At 52.4% G+C, this 17,457-nt stretch overlaps 2 protein-coding genes across 2 annotated transcripts; both read right to left on the bottom strand.

Moving 5' to 3' along the window:
* Positions 1–1,475: 1,475 nt before the first annotated feature.
* Positions 1,476–11,051, bottom strand: ATF6B (activating transcription factor 6 beta). The gene is given in 19 exon segments (XM_068558421.1): positions 1,476–1,967; positions 1,970–2,176; positions 2,697–2,781; positions 2,923–3,034; positions 3,255–3,325; positions 3,529–3,610; positions 3,795–3,902; positions 4,064–4,243; positions 4,684–4,775; positions 4,868–5,053; positions 5,716–5,849; positions 6,011–6,142; positions 6,233–6,368; positions 6,509–6,594; positions 9,290–9,425; positions 9,948–10,039; positions 10,288–10,366; positions 10,506–10,585; positions 10,959–11,051. Coding segments are annotated over 19 exon segments (2,100 nt in total). The 5' UTR covers positions 11,041–11,051; the 3' UTR covers positions 1,476–1,947.
* Positions 11,052–11,616: 565 nt separating this feature from the next.
* Positions 11,617–13,014, bottom strand: FKBPL (FKBP prolyl isomerase like). The gene is made up of 2 exons (XM_068558424.1): positions 12,902–13,014; positions 11,617–12,728 (listed from the first exon to the last, which is right to left on the bottom strand). Exon 2 carries the CDS (start codon positions 12,652–12,654, stop codon positions 11,617–11,619), a length of 1,038 nt encoding a protein of 345 aa, XP_068414525.1. The 5' UTR covers positions 12,655–12,728; positions 12,902–13,014.
* Between the last annotated feature and the right edge of the window lie 4,443 nt (positions 13,015–17,457).

Here is a 17,457-nt window from a genome sequence, read left to right as displayed (position 1 = left end):
CACACCTCTCCTGATCCTTCCCACCACCCATGCCCTTGGCCAAGAGATCACACCACAGTGCCAGCTGTCCCTTGCCACTAAGCCAGAGGAGCTGTATGCCCCACCCCAGAGCCCCCAGTCTGAGATGCCAGTACTTCAAGCACTTTCCTGAGCTGGGGTCAGGAAACAGAAAAAGCGATCGGACAATGAAACAGTGATGGACCCAGATGGGAGAAAAGCAAAACTGAGGAGAATAGGACAATGTAAATGGAGGGAGAAAGGAGCAGGGGAGGAGAGAAAGGTGTGTCCACTAAGGACCAGGCACCCTGCACATCATCTTTCCTCCCCACATTAACCCTGAGAAGTAGGTAGGAGTACCCCATTTTACAGATGAGGAAACTAAGGCTCAGAGTGTTTGTCACCTACCAAGGACACCCACTAACGAAAGGCAAAGCAGGGACTCCAACTCAGGTGCTTTGCCTCCAAAATCCCTGTTCTTCTTGCACTCCTTGCTCTGCCTGGATAAGGCTGGGAACAGCTTGAGGGACCTTGGGACAGGAAGTGCTGGCGGAGGAGCCAGGGTTGCCCTCTGGAGGGAGGAGAGGCCTAGTTCCTGGGGGCCCTAGGTTCCAGGTTGCCATAGTTACTTGGTCTGTTTTCACCCCAAACACAGTAATTGGGAAGCGGGGGAGCCTGGCTGAACACGTGAGGTTCTTCCCGCTTTCAGCCCTCGGCTTGTGGCCCGGGCAGCCCCTGTCCAGCCATCTGGGCGTTGAGCCCAGGCCTAGCCCACACCCTCCCGCTGACCCAGGACACTCCTGCAGGGCCAGGCCCGTGGTGCTGCTGGACAGGAGCTGCTGATGGGGATCCCCCCCAGGTTGAGTGAGACTCGGCCCCTCACCCGTTGCCCTGTTCCTCTTCCTCCTAGTTAGAAAGCACAGCCTTTCCTGCTGGCCCCGTGCTCCTCCTTTTCTTTCAACTGGACTCTCAAGTTTCAGTCTCCTCCAGTTTAGGGCTAAGGAGATGCTCCTCAACGTGCCCCTTCCCTCCAAACACTGCCCCCTTCTCCACTGTGGCTCCTCCTTTCTGGGCTCACAGCCCCTGGCCCCAGCTCCACTGTTAGTTCAAGCTGCTAGTCCTGGAAAGCAAGGGGGGGGGGAGAACCTGCAAGAATGCAGAGGACCCAGGGAGGACGCTCACCCTGAAGGGTGTGGGGCCCCCTGTCCTTCCTGTTTACTCAGACACATTCCGGGATCTGCATCCTCCAGCCTGTCACGCCACGGGACAGCCCTCCCCCACTCCCCCGCTCCCCCCCTAGACACCAGACATACCCGCGTTGCAGGGGTGGGGATGAGGGGATGACGTGAGCTCTGTGATCGCACACCCACCCCACCCCAGAGCCAGACATGTCTTCAGTACTTGATCCTCTGAACACTGGCCCTATGCAAGTCACTTTCCCCCAAATTCCCCGTCATGAGCCAGTTAGGCAGGCGCCATTCCTTCAACTCCCTCCAAGTGGTTTATTTAATAATAAAAAAGAAGATATGCACATACATACACCTGACCTCCCTCCACCTCTCCTCCTTGACTCTCAGGAACTAGCTCCAAAATGTAAAAACCTCCCTAGTCCCGCCTGGGGACTAAATTCCCACCTCCACCCCCCAAACAGAAACAAAAGAATAAAGAGTGTACAGGAGCCCACCTACCCCAAAACTTAAGCTCATTCAACACCCTCAAAGAAAGAAGCAGGGACACAGGGTTCACAGAAATGAGAGGAGCCCTATATTCCAAAAAGGGGTGAGAAGAGAGGAAAACTTCCCCCCACCTCCAAATAAGTGCTTAACCCCCATACCCTGTCTTTCCTTTACCAATTGCCCCAAGCCCAGGGATCAGGAAAATTCGAAACAGTCCCACTTGGTCGTCCCCACCCCCTGCCCCCCAGTTCTAAGTCAGTGTGAGTCGTAGAGGTCAGGGATGATTGAGGTAGAGGGCTGACGGGCGGCCTGGTGGGCCTGGCTGGCTGCAGAAGCTGGCAAGGGGCCACCTGTGGCATTGCCCGGGGTTGAGGACGGCTGTTTTCGGAGCGAGGGGGGCACTGTGGAGGTCTTGATGTGAATCACCCTGGTGTCCATGACCTCACACTCGATCTGCATCATCTCCTCATAGTCCCCCGGGGGCCCCCGGCCTGACAGGGTCTCTGTGAGAAGGGGAGAGTTAAGAAAGAGGAGAAGGGGGAGGCAAATGGAGAGGAGGGGTCAGAACAGTAGAGGTGGACAGGGAGGAAAGGGCAGTGATTAGGAGGCAGAGCCCCAGTGGGAGTTAAATGAGAGGGGAGGGAGGGAGTTGGTGCAGGGAGAAGGAAGGAAGTAGGGGAAAAAATGACATCGATGAGTGTGAGGTCACAGAGGAGAGGACAGCAAGAGAAAAAAAAGAAGAGTCTGGCAGGTTCCCAGCCCACACCCCTCCGCCCAGCACACCCTAAGCAGCTTCACCTAGGGAGGACCCGCACCCTCATCTTCCTCCCAGCAGTCTCCTGCATTTTGTTTTTCTCTCCAGTCATTTCTGGCTTCTTCTCACCCATGCATCTAGCATCTCTCTAGAATTACCGCTCCTGTCCCCATCTCCCCCCTCAACTCCTCATGCTGGGTCTCCCCACTGGAACTTCCCTATTCCTCAATTTCAGGACCCCTCCCCACACTGGGCAGAGAAAGAATTACCATTGGGGGCCATGGCGGGCATCACCAGGGACATCTTGGGCCGAGAGGTCTTGTTGTGGCTGATGGCTGGGAGCAGCAAGTGGTCCTGGGAAAAAGAGGGGCCAGGCTGGGAGGGTGGAGGAAAAGATGCTGACAGGCTCCCCAGCCCTACTCTACAGCCTCAACCTGCAGACAGACTGCTGGGGAACCCAGGGTGATGGGGATGGGGCCAGGAGGAGAAACTCACCCTTCGGAAGGAGACAACATAAAATGTGTCTTCCCGTCGGTCAATTGCATCCAGGAACTCCGGCTGCGAACGGTCTGGTTGGCGATATAGCTGCAGCTGGCCCACAGAATCCCTAGGCGGGCAGGGAAACGGGATTGGCGAGGAACTAAGCCCAGTGCCCAGTTCCCAGTGGGGAAGGGGGGAGAGGATGAGAGAAAGACAGGAGACCCCCAGGGGATAAGGGAAGCATCATGCCCTTGGTGGCAGTGATGATGAGCACAGGACAGCTCCTGGGGGTACAGCTCTTTAGAGTGGAACCTCACTTAATAAATAAGTGCCTCCCCAAGACTCACCTTTCCGGGGGCCCAGGGGGTTGGGTGGGGACTGCCTTAACTGGAGGCGACTTCTTCCATAGCTGAGACTTCTGGAAGGAGAAGTATCTAAGGATTTGAAGAGGGTGAAGGGAAAAGGGAAAAGAGACAGACAGCCCCTGGAAGCTGACGCCACCTCACACCCACCCTTCTACTGCCCCCAAACCCCCATAACAAGATGCCCACTTAAAATCCCCAGGACATTTAGCCCTTGTTTTCAAGTGGCCTTCCTTGAACCAGCCCCACCCCCTCCTACCTGTCTCTCCTGGGGCCTCTGGGGGATCTTCCGCCGGCCTCTCTGGTGGCGCTGGACCCAGCCACTCAGCTCATCAGCAAGCCTGGGGAAGCAGAGGACGGGTAAAACCTCTGTGCCAGGCCAAGACTCCCACTCTCCTCGCCCACACATAGGAGGGAAGAGAGAGGGCCCGGAGAGCTGGTGCTTCAGCACACAAGGAGAGCCAGGCCGTCTGTGGAGGGGCCTCGGGACAAGAGGGAAGACGCCCAGTTGTGAATGCCCCACACCTCAGGGACTCGGTTCGGTTGAAGTGCCGGCAATCAGAGGAGAGGAAGAGCTGGTCCAGGTCTCTCAGCAGCAGCTCCTTGGTGCCCCCAGGGAAGGCTGTCAGGTTCCTGGAGTGAGGCAGGGACGAGGCAATGACCTGAGGCTGCCCAGTGCTCTCCCATCAACGGAGAAGGTCATGCTGGCAAGAGAGCAACTCCAGCTCCCCTCAAAAGGAAAGGTAACTCTGGGGGAGAAGACACACTCAAAAGAGAGAGGGCCCTCTCCTCACCTGAAACTTGGGGGGCCCGTGGAGCTGGGCTGGGTCTCCTTGGGACCCTGGGAGGGATGCTGGGGGTGCTCGACTCCGTGAACTGGCTCTTGCGCCGAGAACTCCAGCAAGTGTCTCTGGGGTCGAGGCTCCTCTCTGCTCATCCGAGGAGAGATGGGAGCTGGAGGAGGCTCACTGATGCTGTGGACAGGAAAGGACAGAGCACGAGGAAGAATTCCAGCTTTACTGAGGGGCTAGTTAAGAGGGAGGGCTCTACAGATAGCCCACCTGGTTCCGATCTGTTCTACAAGACTGAATCTCTTCATCTGTAGGACGGAATGAGAACAGTCCCTACTCATCGAGCCAGAAAACATGAGAAAAGGAGAGTGCTTAACCGAGGGCCCAGAACTCACTAAGCACTTAATAGTCACTATTTTTATCAATGTTCTCAGCACCATCTCCTCCAGGACATAACACTTATGAGAGAAATGATGGAACAAGAAGGGACTGGATACACCCACCATCAGTGCCAAGGACACCAGAGCTGTCTGTGTGCAAGTAATGAGACTGACTGTGCCAGAGCAGGCAATCAGGCAGCCGGGGGGTGGGCTCCACCCAGAACGCTCTGGGGAGGGTCTCACCTGACAGGTCCGAAGTTGAAGGCAATGAAGAGAAGGAAGACCATGATGCAGACCACCTTCCTGTTTCCAGACCCTAACTTGAGCTCGCTGTTCTAAGACGCAGAGAAAGAGAGAAGCCAGAGAGGGTGAGTCATCCCAAGGAGCCCGTACCCCCACGGGTCTCCCAAGGACACCCAGGTCTTACCTCAGCCAGCAGGGCCTCCAGCCGCCGGCGGAGGGCAGCATTCTCCCGCCGGAGCTGCTGGTTGTCGGCCAGCACCGCCTGCAGCCGAGCTTCCAGCCCCTGCAGATACTCTTTCTTCTTCCTCCGGGACTGGCAGGCCGACTCCCGGTTCTTGATCATTCGCTGCTGCCGCTTCAGCAGCTTTGCCTAGGCACAAAAGGGTCAGAGAGCGAGGGAAAGAGGGGCGGGAGAGGGACATCACACCCTCCAACTCCAGGGGCCCATTACCCAAAGCTCACACGGGCCACTCTCTTGCCTTCCTAACCTCTACCTACAGAGCCAGAGAGAGGTTCTTCCTCTCTGCCAAAACATTCCAGGGAAGGGGCCCTTCTCTCAACCACTCCCTAATCCTGTTCCTCAGAGCTGAGAGAAGTCAGACTATAGGAGGAACTTCCCCCATCCTGGTTCTTGGTGGAACCTCAGTTCCTTTCCTTGATGGGTGGTCTTCCTTCTCCTCAGTTCTCCTTTTTAGGACCCGAAGTTGAAGCTTGCTAAAATTAGAGAACAGTTTACCTGGTTTTCCCCTAGGAAGCAGCCCCCCTCTTCTATAACACAGTAGGACTCCCCTGCCTTTGACTTACTCAGACCACGCCCACTTCTCCATCTGCAGGGATAGCAAACCTAAGGATCCTAAAACTACATGAAGTAGATACTCATCCGTAAAAGAGGTCCACTCTAACCTTCAGGATCATCTTACGGGCCTGCTTCCTCACTTTTCGCTCCCTTCTCACTCCACAGTTCTCTCCCACGACAGTTCTCTTCCCTTCCCATTACTAGCCCTACTCCTCTCCTCCCCAGTAAATGCTTACATCCACCTCAGGCGGGCAGGAGTTCCCAGGCATAGGAGCTGGAACAATGCTCTTCCTCTCAGGCCGTGGAGCAGGGGGGGTCAGTCCCTCAGGCTGGACTCGAATAGCACCTTGGATGAGAACAACTGGGGACACTGGGGCAAGTGGACAGGAGAAGGAGGTCAGAGAGCTGGAAGTCAGGTGGGTTCCTTGTGTCCACACCCACACCTGAGCACCCAGGCGTCGGGAGGCTCAATGGCTGTGAGCCCCCTGAGAAGGTCAATCCAGGCCACCTCCTTCTCTCCTTCTTTAGTACCTGGGGGTGGCTGGACAAGGGGCTGCAAAAGGACAGTGGTGCTGGGAGGCACGGCTCTCGGTGGCATCGGGACAGTGGTTATCACCACAGGTTTGGGCTGCAGTGGTGGCTTCCGGGCGGGCAGGGGTTTGCCTGAAGGAAGGTGAAAGGAAGGAAGGAAGAAGAAATGTCAGGACTATAGGCCTCTGGCGAGGGACTCCAGGTGTCAGGAGGCCTCATTACCTGAGGAGCCATCAGAGGACAGGCCCATGCTGATCTGCACAGCTCCAAGTGGGGGGCCTGAGACATCCCGCAAGAGACACCCTTGAGGGGATGGGGACTCTGTCTTCACTTCCAGTACCTCCTCTCCTATAAAAGCCTACGTGGGGCATTCCAGAAGACATGTGAGTCAGGAGGAGTGCTGAGGAGATGGAGCTGAAGAAGAGAAAGCTCTCACACCTCTGAGAGTCAGAAGGAACGCACCGGCGTGCTGGAGGGGGGAAGGAAGTGGAGGCTCACCTGGCTGGGGGACTCCGCAGAGAGCAGGGAAGCCTCCGAGTTGATGGAGGAAGATGGAGAGACAGGTTCTATCTTAATCTGGACATCTGCGGGACAGTGGGATGAGACAGAAAGCTGGATATCAGACAAACACTGAAGGAGAGGAGGGCTAAGATGGGGAAACGGGAGACATGGTCATTTCTCCTTGTACCTGCAAGGAAAACTCTTCTGGCCCAGGAGGGCAATCCAGAGGAGGGGCACCATGGAGCTGCTAACCTGCTGCCTCTCCTCCTGCCTCTTTACGCAGGACTCCCTTTCTCCTTCCGTGGCCCCATCAGTTGTTTTCACCACTGCTCAGTTTCCCTCAAGGCTGTCCTTGCGCTTCTGCTCTCCCTCTTTCTTCCTCACACACCTTGTCCATTCACATGGAGGAGGCCCAAGCAGGGGGATTCGGCAGCATTCGTATGGGCCCAGATTCCTGTCTGGCTGGATTTCCACCTCATCCCGGCCCAACGCGATCACGCCTCGCCACACTGACAACTGCCCAGTCTGCGTCTCTACCCTTGACTGCTCCCCTGCACCCTGATCCTGACTCCCAAGCTGCCTGCTGGTCACTTCCATTCTCATGCTTCACCGTTCACCTAAATTCAACTGGGCTTAAACAGGGCTCACTGCTTGTCCCTTCATACAGATTCTCTTCCTACTGTCAGCCTTCAAAGCTCAGTCACCTCTGAGCCTTCATGGCTTCTGTTAAACCTATCTATAAAAAACAAAACAAAACAAACAAACAAAAAAAACCTATCTATAAGACTTGCTGATTGCCCCATGGAGGTGAACCCGTCTGAGGGCCAGATTCAGCCCCGAGGTCAATGGTCCGCTACTACCTCTGGTCCACAGCACGCATTTTGATACTTGATTATATGATTGCCAACACTGCTATTTCAAAATTTCATATCTGCTTATATATTTCGATAGGTAATACAGTCATATGATACAAAATCCCAAAGGAAGGGGAATTCAGTGAAAAGGGAATTTCATTCCCTTCCTTGTCAACCAGACACCCAGATCCCCTTCTCAGAGGTGACCACTATTTGAGCTATTAACCAGAGGTGACCACTGTTTGAGCTATTATGTGTTATAACCCTCATGAGACTCTCCAAAAGCAAGGACTATGTCTTATGCTTCATGTCTATCAAAGTGATGGGTAAAATACAGGCCCTCAAAAAATACCTAAATACCAGGGGAGACTCTGACTCCAAAAACACTATCCTTTGCAAAATCATCGATAATCTTTTCGCTGTTATAGACTTTTCAATCCCTATTTTGTTTGTCCTCTTTGTAACATTTAATCGTACACTGGATATGAGCTGTTTGTCCCTCCAAACCCACTCTCCATCTTTCCCTGCCCTACTCTGAGGCCCGGGGGAAAACATGAATGGAGTGCACCATGGGGCTCTCTTGCCTTCTAGCTTCTGGTTAAAGTTCAACCAAAGGCAGGCGGCGCTAGGAAACCCTGAAGTCGCTTTGGAATCAATCATCAACACGTCCCACACTGAATTCACCATGCTCCCTGACCAGGGGGCTCCTGCTCCTGCAGTCTCTATCCAGCGATCGGTACCCTCACCCACCGGGTGGCTGCCCTAGCCAGAAACCCAGGCACACTCTTTCACCCCTATCTCTCTTCAACGCCCAGGGGGGGTCACTGCACTCATCCATTCTAATTCATGCTTCCTCAATCTGCCTTCTTCTCAGCAGCTGAGTATCTTACTTGATTAACCGCATGAACCTCCTTCTTGGTCCTCCTTCTGCCTCCAGTCCTGTGTCTCTGCAATCCACTCTCTACTCTGCCACCAGAGTCCTCTTCCTAATCAGACTGCTCTCCTGCTTGACTCTTCAAAGGCTCCCAACTGCCCACAGGAAAAAAGCTAAGAGTCCCTTAGCAGGGTTCCTACCTGGCCCTGCAGCCTCTGCATCTCCTGGCCCTTCTCTACTCCCCCTCCTCATGTCCTCTCTAAAGAGATGCAGGTTCCTTACAAACACAACCAGTGTCCACGTTCTTCTTCTGGCTGATTCCTATGTGTCCTTTGAAACTCGGCTCGGGAAGCCTCTCCACCAAGAGTACACCCTTAAGCCAGCTCCAATCGGGTGAGAGGCCCCTTCTTGTGAGCTTTCAGGGCGCCTGTGACAGTCTCTACCCTAGAATTAGCACACCTTGCTTGGCTTTCTTCCCCCCACCACACTACAGGAGCCTGAAGTCAGTGTGGTGGTAACGTGTTCTGCACCTTTGCAATTCCAGCACCCTGTCCCGTATCTGGCATGGAGTAGCTGCTCAATAAACATATAAGAGTAACTAAACTCAATAACGCTTTTCAAAATAGCACAAATAACGTTACTTGTAGAATCCAGGAGTTGGGTATATGGTATTCCAACTTTTCTGTATGTTTGAAAATTTTTATAATAAAACCTTCAGGGGGAAAGTCACATAGATAAAAATGCCCTAAACTGTCTGCAAGTTTATGCAAAGCAACAGGAAGCTAAATCACACAACAGGTGACTAGGAACAAGAAAAGAAAGAAAAATCATCCCCATTTCTTCTGTGCTTCCCTGGCTGTGATTTCCTGAAATCCTCCCTCCCGCTCCTGGCCTCTCTCCTGGTTATCTGCCATTTCTCCTTCCCACCTTTTCCAACTCGTCCTGCTGACTGCACTCCCGCTTCCCACACACACATGCGCATGCACGTGTGTACACGCATACATGCACTCTACCTTGGTAAAGCCTGAGGATGGTGCAGGCTGTTATTACCTGAGGGATCATCAGAGGTGGGGCCCACATTGATCTGGACGGTTTCAAATGGGGATGTTGGATCATCTCCCAGGAGGCAGAGTGAGGGTGTCAAGGACTCTGACTTCACGACCAACACCTCCCCTACACCAGAGGCCTGGGTAAGAGTGGGGGTAAAGCAGGGGGGCAGAAACAAGGAAAGAAAACAAAGGACATGTTGAGAGCAAGAGCAAGAACAGAAGCTTTCGAGCTTACAAACCACCAATTACTTGACATTCATACTCAGCATCTCCCTAGGCTGTGTCTGGCCTCTTGTTCTCTCTTTCTATTTTGTTCCTGGGAGGGGTGATGAAGTCTCATGATTTCAAATATTGCCTTAGAGTGGACAACTTGGACAAGAACAGTTCCAGAATTCTCAGCAGTTAACAACTCTCTTCTTCCCAGGCTTCCCATGGCTGCCACATTTCTCTGTATATTAAAAAACTCCACTTTCAATTCTAGATAACCGAAGAACGGAAATGTGAAAAATGAGGATATAAAAGAAACGGCAAAGGCAGAAAAGAAGCCCCCCACCAACACCCCATGACTCACAGCACACAAATCATTCCCTCAGCATCTATAGGTGAAGTCGAGGGAGCTGAGTCCCTGCCACAAACAGTAGGAGGGAGATGACTCTCACCTGGCTGGAGGGCTCTGTAGAAAGGCGCGACGATTCAGAGCTGAGGGAGGAGGAAGAGCAGGGGGAGGATGGCTCAGACTTCACCTGAAGATCTGGAGAGAAAGGGGTTAGAAAATAACCTGGAAGCAGAGCCTGACAAGAGTCCAAAGAGTGCCCAAGATTATGGGGTAAGGACCCCTCACTGGGGCAAGGGGGAACAAGCACATATAAAGAATCAAAGAGGGAGAAGAGTACACAGGCAATCAGGTGGAGGAGGCGTGAGGATAAGAGGAATTGCAGTTTCTGGGAAACAACGGAAGACCAGGGTTTCTGGATGAGGGAATCACACAGGGTAGCTTACCTGGGAAGATAGGCAGAGAGTCCCAGGGGGGTTCAGGAGGGCTGACATCCATCCCCAAGTCCAGGGAACTGCTGCCAAACTGAATAAGGGAGGATATTAGATGGCAGGAGTGTGAGGATGAAGGGGTGGCTCCAGATGAGCTCAGGCCTGGGGATGAGTCCTGGTTCTGGGACCACCCTCACCCACCAAGCGTAAAAGACAAGGCTGGGGAGCGATACCGGGACATCCTGCTCCGGGCAAAGGAAGAGCTGCGTCTGCTCCTCGGCCGCTTCATCCAGGCCGGCGTATAAGGTGCTGTCTGCAAGAGGTGCGGAGGGTCGGGGGGTCTTCCGGTAGCGCAGCCTTCGGATCCACACAAAGCCCTCGACCCATCCCTCATTGGCTCGGCTCGGCCAGACCCACCGCCCGCCCACTTGAAAAGTGATATAGCCAAAGAACTTCAGCCCCTCCCTCCCCGACCCCGGAACAACTCCATATTTCCGCAGGAGCGGAGGTCTTCCCCAACTCCCGCATCCCCCGAAAGCACAACTAGCCTCCCGTTCCGCCCTCCTTCAGGTGGTGCATTCCGTATTTGCCCAGCCTTCCTCTTTGCGTCTCCGCTTCCTCCTGCGTGCCTCAGGGTCACAGTACGCCACAGCCCTCTCCCCTCCCCGAGGCCTCACTCCGCGCACCCCAGTCCTCCGGGCTCAGCAAATTGTCGGTGAAAAAGCGCGTCGGGTCCGCAATCTCGCTGAGGAGCATCAGCTCCGCCATCTTTCCCCCCCGCCCCCCCAACCATGAGACGGCTCCCAAGGCCCGCCTCTCCCCATCATCAACTAATCAGTTGACTCTTAAAAAAAAGGGGATGTCCCGGAAGCTCTACCGACCAGTAAGAGACCTGGGCACTGAGCACAGGAGTCAATAGAAGAGGAGGCTGTACAGGCCGGGCCAATGGGAGTGCGGCAGGAGGCTAGCACCTCCGCAGAACCGGGCAGTGAAATTTGCGCATGAGCCAAACAGGACCCAGCCAGAAAGCGCCTAGGAAATGTAGCTCACGGGTTTTGGAGTTCAGCCGTCTGCCCCAGCGTGTCCTAAATTTAGAAGTGTAGACGGCTTCTATTCATCTCCGGAGATGGATAAGCCACCCAAAACATAGCACACGTGACCATATGGCTTTTTAATGGTAAAAGGGTAAAGAGGGACACTGAGACCACTGCTACCTCCCCTAGGAAGGCAAAAGCTGGGAGTGGGATATAGGTGAAACCCTCCCTCTGGGCCCCCCCACCCCCAAATCTCACAGCATAGACCACACTTCACAGGTTCCTATTTCTTTTAAGGTGTAACTTTTAATCAGCCAAACATCTTGCGCAGTCCCTGAGCCAGCCCTGCATCCTGTTTCTTTCCCTGAATGATCACCTTTCCCAGCTCCTCCTGGGCTGCCCGGTTTTTTGGGTCTACCGCCAGCACCTTCTTGAGGTCAGCAGTTGCTTTTTCCAGGTTCCCAAGAGCAGCCTGGGCAACCCCCCTTCGGTACAAGGCCTTTAAATGGCCAGGCTCCCGTTCCAGAACCCGGTCACAACTCTGGGCTGCCAAATGGGGCTGCCCTAGCAGCAACTGACAGGCAGCCAGGTTGGCATGAAGGACAGTTCGTTCCGGAGAGCCAGGTGGGGGTAAAGTCAGCAACAGCCGAAGAGCCCGTCCATAGCATCGGGCAGCCAATTCAGGGTTCCCGGCTCGGAATAATTCTGTGCCTCTTGCACGTTCTTCCCTGGCCAGGGCCTCCTTCTCAGTGGCCTCCAGTTCCCAGGAGTCCCGGCCCTGGGTGAAGGAGGCCAGTGTGAGCCTGATAGGAGGTCCAGAGCGCCCAGGGAGCTGAAGCTCTGCCTGCTCGCCTTGACACATGGACTCCAAGCATTTCTCTATGAGCTCCCCCCAGGTTTCTTCCCTCCATGGGCCTAACCCCATAGTTAGCTCTGTCCAGCCCTCTGGCAGCCCTGACCCCAAAGTAAATCCAAAAGCCTGTAGCCGGCAGCGGGAGCCCAGCTTGGGTTTGTCCAAGCCATGGCCACGGATTATGATCTTCTTGACAAAGCTCCCATCCGGACAGTACCAGAGATCAGAGGCTTGAAGGGGCTCTGGCACCTCACTGGCTGATCCATGAGACTTATCAGAGTCTCCTTCAAGTCCAGTGGCCAGTTTTTCAGTTTCTTGAGGATTCTCTAGAATTTGGCTGTCTGCATCTGGGCTCACTCTTAGCTCAAGGATTTCAGTAGGAGGGTCTCGGGGCTGCTGCCTAATCTGAGTAGTTAAATCAAGGTTCTTTTCCCATTGTTGTTGCGGTTGAGAGGTGTCCTTCTCTCCCACTGGACTGACTGGTGGAGTCTCCATTTAGGTGCCTGGTCCCTTCCAATGTGGGTAAACAGTTTTGGTCAGAAAGGGATGGACCAGGTTCAGGTCCGCACCTGATTAAAAAATAAAAATAAAAACAATGTCATTGGCAGGAATCTTATTGAGATTCCTTTCCCGGCTCGAGCCTCCGTTCCAACCCCGAACTAACCCAGAACTATAAGTTCCACAATTCCCTGCGGCTTGGGTAGCCGTCCCAACTACGGACACCGATCGAGTCAAAAAGTACCTGCGCGGTCGAAGCGCCTCGCCTGGCGGCAATAGCCGGACCCTTCGAATCACCTCTCTTTCCGAAGCTAAGTGCTACTGAGGTACTGTCCTCGGAGTCTTGCCCCAGGCGGAGAGGACGGTCGGGGGCGGGGTGGGCAGGGGACAGCTGGACAGAGACACTGACAGCTAACCCTGGCGCCCGCGAGACAGCGAATCTAGTTAAAATCCTGGCAGCCAATCGGGAGGAGGGAGAAGTCTGGTTAGCCCGCCTTTTGGCCGTGACGTCATTTCCCCCACACGCTCACCCGCCACGCCCCCGCAACCGGGAAGCTCCAGGCCTTAGCAACCGAGCTCGGCCAAATCAAACCTAACTAGGCGAGGTACGGCTGGCCAGGCTACTGAGAGTGAAAATCTAGGAAAGGCCTGGAATGGGAGATAGGGGCGAATGAGAATATAACGGGGAATGGTGGAGCTGGTGTCACACGGCAGCGACCAGTCCTTATATCTGGCGACCTCAGGCCCCCCTGTGCTATTCTCCTTATTCCTACATTCGGGGCTCCCAGCCAGAGTCAACCCGCCTGCTTCTTCGCCCATTCAATCCAGGGTGCTTCAAAATAAAACCTTTCTCCCCAACCGGCCCTATTCCCTTAGGGGACCACCTGAGGCTTGCCTTACCTTTCCCCTCATATTCATTAATGCCTTTCGAGCTCTTCTTCCTCAAGAAATCTCAGACAGTGCTTTTCAAACTTTGATGTGCCTACACACTATCTGGGGAGCTTGTTAAATTGCAGGTTCTGAATTAGGGGGTCTAAGGTGGGCCCTGCAATTCTGCATTTCTAACAAGCTCTTGGCTGCTGCTGCTGCTGGTCCATGGACCACAGTGTGCATAGTATGATGCTAGAATAACCTCATCCCATTCTCTTCACCCTTTGGTCTGTGCCCCTTTAGTTTGTCATATATTTTGTACATATAACTGGTATAGCCTGCTCCACTGGGCGTACCCGTGGAAAACTTGTCCTCCTCTTCCTAATAAAAGATGTAGGTCCGCTTTGTGATTCAGGCTTGCTCATCCAGCTCCCTGCACAGGCCGGGCTACCACAGCTCTTCAGGGAAGGAGAATCCCACTCTCCGTCCTCACTTTGGCTCCCTCTTCAGTTTGCTCTCTAACACCCTGCCATTGTGCCCCAGACTACAAGGACCATGCCAGGACAGCCAGGAGGGGAGGTAATTTCATCATTAGCCACAGACTTGTGTCAAAACAGTCCTCTCCATTTTGTGTTGCGTCTCAGATCACTAACTTAGACTTTTTTTCCTCAAGTTTTATTTCTAGGTTCTGTACTCTAGTAACCTTAGTCCATTGCAACTAAGGCTTAATACTCTGATTCTTGGAATCCTTATATTCCTATTGAAAATTAATCTACTTTTTCTCCCTCCCTTTTCCCTGTTCCATTTCAGGGATTTCTGGGAAAGGCAGATAGTCTAGAATGAGTCGCAAAAGATTTGATTACATCCTAATCCCTGGACAAAGATTGCTAATTTGTATTATGTGTGCCTTAACTGAGAGGTCCACTCCAATGACCCTTCAAAGATTAGCTTCTCTCAATTAAAAGAAACTGTACTCTGCTACAAATGTATTGCTTTGTAATGTCTCTTACTCTTTTGTGTGTGTATGTTTCAGTTCCAACTGAACTGAAGAGGCAAGGACCTTGCCTCTATTTCTTTTGTGTTCTATCTCCTTCTTCATTCATTCATTCAACAAATATTTATTGAGCACCTGCTATGTTCCAGGCAGGATGTTAGGAACTGGGGATACATAGATGAATGAGACAGAGACAGTCCCTGCTCTCACGGAACTTATAGTTTGGCCATGGAGAATAAGTAATTACAGTGGTATGAAGAAGCGTGAGATGCTATGAGAGTGAATGAAGGATGAGGGAATATCCCTTGAGGATGAGACATTTTTGCTGCCATCTAAAGAATGAGTTAGAACTGAACCTCTGAGAACACACCAATAGACCCCATACGGAGAAACACTGAATTAGATGGTCAACTTTGTCTCCTTAGGTAACCCCTTGTCACCATTTGTGACTATATATAAAAACAAACATAGGCACCAAACCCCTAAAACCAGTAATCCAGGGACTTCCCTGGTGGTTAAGACCCCATGCTTTCAATGCAGGGGGCGCGGGTTTGATCCCTGGCTGGGGAACTAAGATCCCACATGACTGTGCGGTGCTAAGCATGCCATGCGGTGTCGGGGGAAAGGGGGGTGGGGGGAAGACAGTAATCCAAATCATCTAGAATGGAAATATTTTTGTTTTTAAAACGATGACCCAGGGACTTCCCTTGTGGTCCAGTGGCTACTAAGACTCCACGCTCCCAGTGCAGGGGGTCCGGGTTTGATCTTTGGTCAGGGAAGTAGATCCCACATGCTGCAACTAAAGACTCCACATGCCACAACTAAAAGATCCCACACGTGGCAACAAAGATCCTGAGTGCCACAACTAAGACCTGGCACAGCCAAATAAATAAATAAATAAAACAAAACAAACAATAAACAAACAAACAAACAAAACAAAACAAACAAGCCATTAAAATGAAAACACAAAAGTTAAGTTTTATAAGAGGACTGAATAGTCCCCAGAGATGACATTCATGGATCTGTAGATTCCCCCGGGGTCTCAGCTTGAGAAACACAGGTCTAGGAAGGGGCCAAGATGTGAAAACTCAGAAATGGGAAATAGCATAGGCTGTCCCCCCAAAGTGTTAACTGCATGAATGTTGACTGACTCACACTGCTTGCTCTCTCCCAGTTCCCTGCCCCTGAGTCCTAGTATTCTACGGCTCAGTTCTCTGGAGATAGTCACCAAGGAATCAAAAAAAAAAAAAGAAGGGAAACAAGCCTGGAGGATTATATCCCCAGGCCTGTCCAGAGAACATGGGATCTCAGAGGATCTGGCCATATTCTGCTGCTCTCCTTGCCCTACCCCATAAAGGCGTTGTTTTGCCTTCATTAAAGATCTAATCTGGGGACTTCCCTGGCAGTCCAGTGGTTAAGACTTCACGCTCCCAATGCAGGGGGCACAGGTTCGATCCCTGTTCGGGGAACTAAGATCCCACATGCATGCCGGTGCAGCCGAAAGAAAGAAAGGAAGGAGGGAAGGAAGGAAGGAAGATCTAATCTGATGGCAGAACCCAAGGAGAGGTTCAGGAGCTGGTGCAAGGTAATCTGTGAGCTGGTGGTTGTTCCATGTTGTCTCAGCACACACAGAGCATATGACACTTGCCCTCTGAATGGGTGACGTAACATTCTGTAAGCAGATAGAGTGGGGTGGGGGGATCCCCAGAAGAAAAGAACCAGATAATAGCTTTTTAACGTAAGAGAAGCCATTTTAGGCCTAAGCCGTTTTGTGATCTAAGCCTTGCCACAATGCTTGCCCTTGAACAGGTCTCAGTATTGATGACCTTAAGAAGTAACAATACTTGGACTTCCCTGGTGGCGCAGTGGTTAAGAATCCGCCTGCAATGCAGGGGACACGGGTTTGAGCCCTGGTCCGGGAAGATCCCACGTGCCGCAGGGCAACTAGGCCCATGCACCACAACTACTGAGCCTGTGCTCTAGAGCCTGCGAGCCACAACTACTGAGCCCACGCACTGCAACTACTGAAGCCCGCGCGCCTAGAGCCCGTGCTCTGCAACAAGAGAAGCCACCGCAAGGAGAAGCCCATGCACCGCAATGAAGAGTAGCCCCCGCTCGCGCAACTAGAGAAAGCCAGCACGCAGCAACAAAGACCCAATGCAGCCAAAAATAAATAAATAAATAAATTAATTAATTAATTTAAAATAAAAGGAAGTAACAATAGCAAAGATAATAAATCAGTTGTAAAGACTCCCAGTTCTGTTTCAATGATAAGAATTAGCCAGAAGCACTTTCTTGAGCCGTTTTGCAGAATTTAACACCCCTCATAAGCGCTCAACCACCAGATCAACTAGAACCTGGAGGATGCTGATGTTTCTGACCCTAATGACTTCAAACTAAAGCTTGGACTCTGTCGACCTTTGCCCCAGTTCTGTGCTCCTCTGCTCAAGCCCCTTCAAGAATATGCGTACTATGCCCAAGCCCCTTCATGAGTATGCACCCTTAGCTGAAAACTTCCGCCGTTTTGCTGTTTGAGAAGACACTGCTTTGGGAAAGATCCCTGGTGTTCTCCTTACTTGCTGTAAGTAATAAATCCTTCCTTCCACCTCTCCTTGGCTTGGTTGTGTCTTTTGGCTCAACACACCAAGAGGTGAACCCAGTTTGGGGGTAATAATTCTTTTCTTATCTATTCAGTAACCCTTATTGAGTACTCAGGATTAGTCAGTGAGACATGGAAATATATACAGAACTCCTCATCAGTAGGCTAACAAGGGTAAAGAGTTATAGTTAACAAAACTCCAGATGCAAGGGCAACATTGATAAATGGAAGGGAAGCTATTTCCAACTGGGGGTGATCTGAAAAGGACTCCAAAGGGTTGAGCCTTGGAGGATGGCCATAATTTTGACATGTAGAGATTGAAGGGATTTATTGCAGG

This window comes from Eschrichtius robustus, chromosome 12 (assembly GCF_028021215.1).
Source record: "Eschrichtius robustus isolate mEscRob2 chromosome 12, mEscRob2.pri, whole genome shotgun sequence".
Taxonomy (NCBI): Eukaryota; Metazoa; Chordata; class Mammalia; order Artiodactyla; family Eschrichtiidae; genus Eschrichtius; species Eschrichtius robustus.
Note: the sequence above shows the minus strand (reverse complement) of the source record. Positions and strands in the feature narration are given on the sequence as shown.

What these genes read in the sequence shown, in the direction of transcription:
- FKBPL (XM_068558424.1), bottom strand. Translation starts at nt 12,654, where the DNA reads ATGGAGACTCCACCAGTCAGTCCAGTGGGAGAGAAGGACACCTCTCAA.